The 10,525-nt window shown below is 34.3% G+C and overlaps 2 protein-coding genes across 5 annotated transcripts in view; one reads left to right on the top strand and one right to left on the bottom strand.

Moving 5' to 3' along the window:
- Window positions 1-1,180: 1,180 nt before the first annotated feature.
- On the top strand, window positions 1,181-4,046 carry LOC115237995 (bcl-2-like protein 1). Its single transcript, XM_029811456.1, has 3 exons — window positions 1,181-1,748; window positions 1,977-2,438; window positions 2,520-4,046. The coding sequence occupies exons 1-3, from the start codon at window positions 1,488-1,490 to the stop codon at window positions 2,637-2,639; spliced, it is 843 nt and encodes a 280-aa protein (XP_029667316.1). The 5' UTR covers window positions 1,181-1,487; the 3' UTR covers window positions 2,640-4,046.
- A 2,973-nt stretch (window positions 4,047-7,019) lies between these two features.
- Window positions 7,020-10,525, bottom strand: part of LOC115238009 (potential E3 ubiquitin-protein ligase ariadne-1) — a 4,410-nt gene continuing 904 nt past the window's right edge. For 2 of the 4 annotated variants that reach the window (XM_029811486.1, XM_029811482.1), the window contains exons 2-8: window positions 9,431-9,705; window positions 9,170-9,343; window positions 9,025-9,087; window positions 8,713-8,928; window positions 8,073-8,630; window positions 7,694-7,920; window positions 7,020-7,600 (exon numbers count right to left, since the gene is read on the bottom strand). In XM_029811486.1, the coding sequence (XP_029667346.1) occupies window positions 7,519-7,600; window positions 7,694-7,920; window positions 8,073-8,630; window positions 8,713-8,928; window positions 9,025-9,087; window positions 9,170-9,343; window positions 9,431-9,640 (1,530 nt within the window). In that variant the 5' untranslated portion in view covers window positions 9,641-9,705 and the 3' untranslated portion in view covers window positions 7,020-7,518. The other 2 variants (XM_029811485.1, XM_029811484.1) reach the window with 2 other exon arrangements.

The following is a 10,525-nucleotide window of genomic DNA, read 5'->3' as shown; positions in this document are numbered from 1 at the left end:
TAGCAAATATGTATATTGCCTCTCTTGTATGCGATCTTACTCTCGAACCATCGCGATATATATATATATATATATATATATATATATAGATTAAGATTTAAACCTGCGCGGTAAACGTCATTCCGGATATATCGTCTCGCTCTGTTGTTGCATGCGACGATGACAAAGAATCTCTCTCAATTTCAACATTTCCTTGAAATTTTCTCCCGAATCCCTTGACGACCAAGACGCGTATAATGACCATATCTTCTCGCGAACGTATTGTGAGAGCCCCTCATCGTACAAACGTACTCCGCGTTCCAACGAAAATTCCATTCCTCGGCCAGTTCCCAGGTACACAGGTATACCACACACAGGTAATCCGCTCGCGCGCACGTGCGTGAGAGCGCGCGCTAGAAAGGGTTGAGGTTATCGGCGGCGCCTCGCGAAGGAGGCGAGCGGCCGCGCGGGATGAACAGAGACGGGACGCTCACTACTACAGGGCGGCCGGGCCCGCGTGTATACACACGTGCACGTGTCGAGATGGCGCGGTGGTGGGGCGAAAACGTGAATGATCCATAGAGAGACGTGACGATGGTGTGCGAAGGTGTAGCGCGCGTCGCATTGGTGAGAGTGCCGTCGGCGTTCGCTCGCCGACTGTTCTGTGTGTGTGTGTGTGTGTGTATGTGTGTCTTCACATCAGGGATTCTCAACTCGCGTCGATTCTCGGTTCTACACACGGTAATACGAAAGATCGGTTGATGTAATTATCTTTCGATCATCTACGATACGTAGAATCATTGTCGTTGGGGAAATCGCAAGCGACGTTCCTCACTTGTCAAAGATAACGTCAAGTCTAGTGCTGTAACAGTGTTCTTTGTATCCTTATGTCGTCAGGTCAAATCGGTCGCGTAGCGAAGCTGAAAGACACTGAGCTACGTCATACGCTACCGGCGGCGCGGTGGGGTAGAGTCTCGAGATAAGCGGTAGTGGTAGTGATGTGAAACCATCGTGAGTCGGGCTGGTCGGCGGCAGGCCAAGGGAGCGGTACGCGGTACGGGAGAGAAGTTGGGTGCGACGCGGAGCAAGAGCGGAGGTAACGGCGCGGTTTCGGCTTCTCGGCATCGGCTTCGGAAATGGCCGCGGGAAAGTAGAGAGCGGGAGCGTTTTGTCGCTGGCTGGCTGGCTGGTTGGTTGGTTGGTTGGTTGGTTGGTTGGATGGTTGGGTGGTCGGTTGGCCGGGTTGGATCGGTCGGTCGAGGTTCAAGTTTTTGGAGCACCGCGCGCGCTCGTTTCATCCCGGCGCATCCGAGTCGCGCGCGCGCGCGCGCGCGATCGATTCACGCACCAGACGATCTTGGAGACCAGCGTGTGAGATGTAAGAGCGGTGCGTGTGTGTCACGACGACCTGAGAAGACAACGGGAACTGTAAGCGAGGAACTTGGATACAGAGGGACAGAATAATTCGCCAGAACGATTCATCGTTTGATAGCGGTATACGAGATAGGATGGCCGGCGACGACGGAACAACGATGAACAATGAGATTCTTGGCGCACGGGGTGGCGCGGAGGAGGGGCAGGGTACGTCAACGCGAGGGGAGCTGCATTCCAGAGTGGGCGGCATTCTGGAATGCGATCCCCCCGGTAACAGGAATTCGTCGAACGAGCGAGCTGCCGCCGCCGCTGCCGCTGCCGACGACGAAGACGGTGTCTGCCGATATGCGGTCGGCGCTGCTAATCGCGCTATGTCTTTCTTCGAAATGTGTCAGGTAACATATATCGGCTATTATAAGCTTGTCAATTACTTGATTCATAGTCGGCATCCAAATTATCAATACTTATCCACGTTTATCAGCATCCACATTTTCTAAATTGAATATATATATATAAAAATAACTTGTTAAATTTTTATTGAATACTATGTCTTACAATGTAATTTTTGCAACAATCATTACAAAACTAGTTTTGCATTTAAGACAAAATGTCTTATCTTTTAGATTCGACTTCAACATCTCTTTCCACAATTGGGCCCACCACCACGATACAATATCCACGACGATTCTATAGAATCGACTGCCGAGAGTCTGGCCAATGATGTAATACGATACTTGTTAAAAGAAGATATCTATCTTATATCCCAAGATCCAGTATCTCGTAGCATGAGGCACAATGTATATCAAATGCTCAACAAACACAGCATTCTCTTTACAAGTATGGTAAATCGTTTGAACGTTGTTCCGGACACTGCATACGAAACATTTATGGGAGTTGCCAATGAATTGTTCTTACATGGAGTTATTACATGGGCTAGAATTGTTTGCTTATACGCTTTCATGGGCAGATTAGCTCTATGGGCTAGAGACAGAAGAATGCACAGTCTTAAAAAGAAATTGCCGCTATACGTTTCTAGATACGTTGGTGAAAATATAACGCATTTTATTAAAGGCTACGGTGGGTGGGTAAGTATTCATCACTAAAGGAGAAAAGAGCATATTCAAACTTTTACCTAAAATATACATACCTTGTATTTTTTTTTACAGGAACAATTATGCGTAGAATATCCTGTGGCTGAAGAAATTAGCGGAGCAATTTGGAGGAGTTTATTAATGACAGGAGCCACTCTTGGTTTGATCGCTACAATCTTGTCGGTGACTTCCTGATGGAGCCTTGCGAGATCGTGTGGTTTGAGTATGTTTTGTCCAAGAAATTACCGCGTACTTACGTTCTACGAGAACACGCTCGAAAGGGAAATGTAAACAGATTTTTTTCTATATAATGTACGTATAATATTACGTATTAATATACATTTCACGAACATCGGAACGATTCGATTCAAACGGAAAGTTTGCTACGTCTATACGAGAAACATACAAGATTAACAAAAGATACTTCAACGCGTTGACATACATAATTTTCATATCAACGTCAGTCTGCTTAGAATCATTCTACTTTTTATATAACTCCAGCCAGCATATATAGCATGAGCGACAGACAATGACGCTAGTTTCCTATTACAATACCTTATAACACAAACTAGTGAAATTATATATGTATAGTAAACAGAATATATCTTATTTAATTCTATAATAGACATTTTTTTAATATTAAAGTAATTTTCAACAATAATACTCAAAATTAAGGAAATTATTAGAAATTTATGCGAAACAAGAATCTCTTTTTCTCTCGAATTTTATTGAATTTAGGTAGACACAATATATTTATTTATAATTTATTTTAGGTAGAGAATATATTAAATAATAAATTTTTTTCGAATATCTTTTTGTTCATAGAACTGATCGCATCCATACAATTTTAAACATTAAGAGATATATGTAATAGCGATGGAAAAAAACAAGAAATAGTTAAGAACTGTACCGTGATATATATTCAAATAACGGCTACTTTTTTACATGTCGATATATTCTATTATTATACACTTGCAAAAATTTTATATTCAGAGAATAAATACTTTTATAAAATAAAGATCTTTTTCCTGTAATCATTATTAAAAGAAGAGACAGGGAAGAAAGAAAGATTGAAAAAAATACCTACTACAAAGATAAAATTAGTTTATAAGACAATTTCACAGCAAAATAGAAAATTTAATATAATCTCTTATTTTTTAATCTGGGTGATATTTGCATTATTCATGTTTGGTAAAACTCAGTTCTCATACAACTATCAAATACTATTATCAATGGAAATTTACAGGGTAGAATACACACAACTTGCTGTTGCTATGAAAATTTCAATATAGTTTTTTGCTACTACAAATAAAAACTATGCTCACATACACATAAAATGATACAAAGACTTACTTGATATGATGTAAGTAAATTTGTTTTCTTGGAAAACACATTGAATCAACATTGTAGAGAGTATTTTTAATGTATCATTATAAATTATAAGTAAAATAAGTTTTAATATATATATATATATATATATATTGTTGCATTATGTCATGTCAAAGGGGGGGATCAGTCTTAATCACTACAAAATACTGTAAACGACATATGTCTAATGTATATATGTTTGCAAATAATCAAAAATAATAACTTCATATATGTGAAATAATCGTTATTCCTATTACGATGAACATAATCCTCCTAATTATATTTATGTTTAATCTGAAATATTAATCAATGAAGAAAAAAAAATACATTAATGCGTTTGAAATTTCATGTTAATAACGCTGTTTTTAAAAAAAACATTTTCTGTAAAAATATGTTGCAATATGCGTGAAAAACCATTTTAATATCGTAATTAAACATTTACACATGATCTGGATAATTTTGTTTAAAATAATATTGTTTAAAGAGACTATATTTTTTTATATTATATAGAAATATTCGAGCTTATCGAGTCCTCTGTAGGATTAAACCATTTCAATTATAAGCACTTGAATACATAATTAGTATAATGTTATAATAGGATGCTGTGGGATAATAATTTGCCTCTTTTTATTTCTTAATCAAAGAGGAGGATACATTTCTGCCAAGGAAATATATTAACTGTCATTTTCAGCATTATAAAATCTCATATATATTTTCATATTCATGAGATTACTGAGATCTAAATCACTTAAGATTTACAATGTATGTATGTATATGAATAAATATAAATATATATATTCATATACAGTATTTACAGTATATATTATATATTTGTAATTATGTTAACAAAAGGCAACATTGAACAATGATGAGAAATCTATTTCTAGAAGAATATGATAAAGATGATAATGACCGTGTTTCAAAATTCACTGCTAATACTAGAAATCTATAAGATACATAACATGAACTATAGATTTTTAGTACTGACAGTGAATTTTGGAATGCATCCAATGTATCATGCTGGTTTATATAACCATAAAAGTAAAGCCGCGCGATTTTTCTTCTATATTACAATTTACTAATAAAATAATTTATTTTATTATTGTGTAAGTTTTGTAATATTTATCAAATACTTATAAAAAAATGAGCGAATAATGAAATCTTGACACAAGAGTTTGCAATCTATACCAATTAAAATACAATTAAACATTTACACCATTGACAAAAATGGTTTCTTGGATATGTTTGATAGTTTGACAGCTAAAATTTCAATTTTATATTTGCAATACATTATTTTTATGAATACGAAGACTTTCTGCCCGAAAAGCTCAAGTTCGGGTTATGTACAAGAAATTTTGAACATATACGAGTTTTATTTTTATATGGGATCATATTAGAGCTCTTTTAATATGCTATTGTAATTTACGAATTGAATGAATATAATTATAAAATCACAAACTAGAGAATTTTTTTCTGGCGGAATTCAATCTAACAATTTTCTTACATCTAATCAAATTTTGCGACTGTACAGAAAACAACTGCATTTCAACTTTTATTTCAGATCCTATTATGTATAATAGCAAGAATCAACACACAAATTCCGTTTAATAAATCTTTAAAATTTTCTACACTTACTTTGTTATTATTGATATTACTATGTTTAAAAGTAATATGTATTTATTGTATGTGAATATATATATCGATTCGTCGCCCTGTGTTCTCGCCCCGTCATCGTTATTGCCGCCGCGTTTTCCAGGCTTTATCTCGCCTCTCTCGACGAAATTCAGCCGATTTGCATTCAGCGAATGCGGGCGCGGGATAGATGGTTGATTCGTTTTTAATTCGCAAGGTGAAAGCTTACGTGTGACAAATAACCGATGTTCTTTCTCACTTGAAATCTCGTTTTCGGTAAGTAAAGTCTCTTACACGTGTTCCCGATGGCCTAAATATGCTGCGCGTTTTGCTATGCGTATAAAATACGTTCAAACGGTTGATTTTCGAGTAAACTAACGCGGAGATAAATTGCACATTTTATTGTAAATTTTTTATATTAGTATATATGTGTTTGTTAATATATGTGAATAAATTTGAAAGATTCCTTGTAGGGATCTTTTTCTAAGCAAATCATAAAAAAAATCTTTGAAAAGCAATATATGCTAAACACAAAGATTATATTGTATCAAATAAAAAAAAAAAAATATATACATATATACATACACACACATATATAATATACACATACATTAGATTAACTGTACAAATGGAACTCATTTCGTCTGCCACTTATATTGACGATAATAAGTGAATATTTTATTGTAATCATCGACCTTTAATTAGTTAGCTAATGGTATATGAAACATATTGTCAGCGTTATGCAGATAGATAGTAATAAAATTAAATAAAAAAAATAATAAAAATCATAAAAAGAAAGAAATAATAAAGTAACCCTGAAACAATCATAAAATTTGATTTAAAAAATCTGCCTAAAATTTATATTAAATTGTAATCGGTATTTTAATTAAAATATGGTGACAAAGTATCTAAATTATGTAAACAGAGAGGTGTGTATGTGTATTACAGTTAAATTATTTGAAATAGTATATCTCTCTTCACTTTTAAAAATCAAGATGTAATAATGCAAGTTAAGATAAAAATATATTGTATAATTTAGCGTTTAAATTTTTAAATTATAAAATATCAAATTTATATAAGAAAAGAGAAACTAATGAGTATTTTGTTACAATTTGACAAATGTGTCTTTTACATCTGCGTAGTGTTTTTATATAGAGATGCAATATGATATATGTGAAGATATCACAAACTTGGCCCCCTTTAAACTGCGCAACGTCAGTATGAATAATAAACTGAAATATATAATTTGTAGAGAAAGAAATAAATATGCATAAAAAAAAAAAGAGATAACCTTTTACTTTGTAAAATATTCTGCATTCAGATTTTCTTTGAAATGATACAAACGAGGACGGGAATCATTTCAAACATTAACAATAAAAATACATAACACTGACGATACGCATATAGTAATTTAGTGTCCCTTAAAGATTGGCAGTTATAGCCTGGACGTATTGTGGTCCAAAATAGCACAAAACAGTTGAGATGTGATCCATCTTAGTTGTACATACCTGACCCATTTTATATTTTAAACAGCTATCCTTAAAATAGTAATGGGAAGAAAATAAATCATCAGTATTCAAAAATTGCAATCGATTAACATCAGTAAAATACATTAAAATATTAAATTTTTAGCTGAGTGTTATTTTAACATATTGCTAATCATGCTAATAATAATATTTGACTAATAATGATGCGTATGTTGTTTGTCTTAATGAATATAACTAATATTCTTACCATTATCTAAAACAATGGGGCATTTTTATCAAGGATTAAGAATCTACAATGATGTACAACACACAGCAAGCGCAAATTAAGATATTGTCCAATCAATTCTGTTTGGTGATCGGATTGAATTTTAATAGTTTGAGTTCAATATTTATCATATACGATATTATATGTGACCACAGAGCATAGTATGTATAAAGTGCATATAACACGTTTATCACTTTGTGACATACTCCATTTCTGTCTCTTGTTAGCTCTTTCTTTCTTAGTTTATCACAGCTGGGGCAGAGGTGGGAAGGAAGAGAACTTATGTGTCACACCCCAAAAAATGAAACTCTAAAAACATCCTCTATTCCTTGTAATCCCACCATTCCTTCTCATAACCTTCATGGACATGTTCTAAAAGCACTTTTCTTCGACTATCGCAGTATCTTCAAAAACAAATAATTTCTTAACGTTATTACGGTTGTAAACAAGAGATATCTCATTTTCCTAACAAAGAACAGGTGATGCACAATCCTTACCTATATTTATCCTGAACCTTTTGTTTAATATCTGCAAGATTTTCACTTGTGATATCCCTTTCAAGATATTCAGAGAGGCATTCTGTGGCACTCTCTAAATCCTTTTGGTTATCTTCAAAAATCACAGACTGATTATTCTTTTTCACATAATAAGCAAATACATAAGTATACATGAGAGTCTGCCTACAGGAACACAAAATGTCGACTGCTTTTTTCAGAAATTGTACCTGAAATATGAAAAAGATTAGTTTGCATAAGTTTATATTCAATAAGCGATTCTACTATATATATATATATGTGTGTGTGTGTGTGTGTGTGTGTGTGTGCATACACGTATATAGATTATTATTATTATTACTATTATATTATGTTGATGTACCTCAATCCATGACATATTATGCTGTTGCATTTCTTCCATCTTCTCCTTCACACTGGCATACAATTTACTCTCAAATTTTAGTGATTGCATATGATTCATATATCTATTGCAATAAAATAAATATCTCTGTAAAGCTGATCTTGATTTTTCTTGTGCATTTCTAGCTACTTTAGCTTCCTCTTCATCGTAGCGATTACAATTATACCAACTAGAACCATGTGGTTCCCATGGCCCAAGACACACCCAACAAAATTCAGTTTTACAATTTTGATTTTTGCAAACCATGTGATTACATCCACCGTCTTTTTCGATGGTAACATTGCATTTAGGGCATTCCTTTGTATTAGCAGCAATCCAGTTTGATGTTTCGGAATCGTCGTCGCACTTTTTGATCCATTTTCGGAGTAAATGACACTTTACAGGATCATGCCAATTTTCACCACAGTGAAAACAGAAAATATGTCCACATTTGCAAGTAACTGGTCTTGCTTCTACATACTGTACCTTAACGGCATTATTACAATCAGGAGACGGACACCATCTCAATAACCTATTACACTAAGAAAGAGAACACACATATAAGAAACATTTATATTTATAAAATCCAATAAATTCAACTATATTCATTACAAGTATTTACTTCGACAAAGCTATTGGTGATTAAATGTTGATACTTCAATTTAACTTTGGAATCTTTGACAAGCCGCATAACACTGGCATCATCTACTAAAATATCGCAAGCATGAGCAGCACATGCAATTGTTTGTCCAACTCCTTCTTCCATGATTTTAGTCGTCAAATATTCTCCCCAGCAACCAGTACAGAAACGATGCCCACATTCGAGACCAGTCATCATCTAATATTTTTTAAAGTTTTTTTATTTTTTTTTTATTGATGCATCTACTTTATATATATATATATATATATAAAGACTGTATTACAATAAACTTACTGAAGATGGTAAGATCATAAAACAGATTCCACATTCCTCTGTTCCATTTGTCATTCTTTTGGACTATTAAACAATCAAAATAAATTTTTATTGTAATTTGTTAATGATACACAAAATATAATTAAAATAATTTATACACATTTACCAAAGAACTTTGCGAGGATCGACTTCTACTTATTAAAGGACCCTTTCTAAATGGATTAATGACACGTGCCTCAGCAAATAATTTTTCTTGATCACCATCATAAAAACGTTCCATCAATTTTTCTTTATCCCATTTAAAGTGATTTAATAAAATACGTGTAGTTGTTGCTGGTATCTGTAGATGAGCACATACATAAAATATGTGTCCAAATGTTTATGTATAAAATGTATACTTATTGATTATTGAATCTGTAAAGCTTACTTCAACAACAGTGTTAACTTCTTTTATGGAATCAACCATGTGTTGTACAATCTCTTCTGTAGAAAGTACTTCAAATGGATATTCATCGACATCAGTAGCTCGTTCACGTGGATTACCAGATTCTATTTCCATGGCAAAGTCAACATCATCGCCGCTTGATTCATTGCCAGAGTCAACATCGTCGTAAAGTGTTTCCTCTTCCGAATCCATTATTGCGAGAAATTAACAAGCAATCTTTTTGAACTAAAGTTTTTTCTTGTCAGTATGTACCGCACCTATATACACAGAATAGAATACAAAAAAGTTGCAAGAGTATATCTTGAAGTTTATGCTGTGTCAATTCAATCAATATATTTCACCTTGTATGGTCACAACTGTATGATAACACAAGTGTACAAATATTAATATTTGAATAAACAATAGATGTAAGTCACTAAGTCACTATTGTATTAATTCATACAGCGTAAACTCATTAATCATGTAATTAACGTTTTTATATACAATATGTATCTGGCAAAATTAGATCGAAAATTGATCTTTGTCCACCGAGTGGCAATGTCAACTTCAACAAGATGTAAACAATTCGCGATTCCGAAAATTTGATACGCGCACCTGCTATAAGAGAAAACAGCTTATGTTTCAGTACATGACGTCATCGTTTCTTGATGCTTCCCCAATAAAGCATACAGAAAGGCAGCCTCTCGAAAGGCGCGTGGCTGTTAACACGTCGGAAAACCAGTACTCGTGATAATGATTAAACACTTCGGCAGTGTAAAGGGTTGAAAAATTTTTAAACGTTTCTGTTACGGAAAGAGAAAGGGGAACAAAATCAGCTGCCAAAACATCCGAAATGAACTCCGGTAGCCGAGGCACTAACGGCTAATCTCACGGCGAAAACGGTGGACGAACAAGTTTGCTCGATCAGCCAATTGCGACATTTACTGCATATAGGCGACCAACATACGCTTGCGGAATTGATATTTTATATTATTAGTTTCGTCGAGGCCAATCTTGCTTCTCTAGGAATTACAGGCCTCATTGTCACGTGCCGAGGTGTCGAGCGAAATGCGCTTCTAAGAACGATCGGAGGCCATC

The sequence above is a fragment of the Formica exsecta genome, unplaced genomic scaffold (genome assembly GCF_003651465.1).
Source record: "Formica exsecta isolate Colony F162 unplaced genomic scaffold, ASM365146v1 scaffold318, whole genome shotgun sequence".
Classification (NCBI taxonomy): Eukaryota; Metazoa; Arthropoda; class Insecta; order Hymenoptera; family Formicidae; genus Formica; species Formica exsecta.
This window is presented reverse-complemented; position numbering and strand designations above follow the sequence as displayed.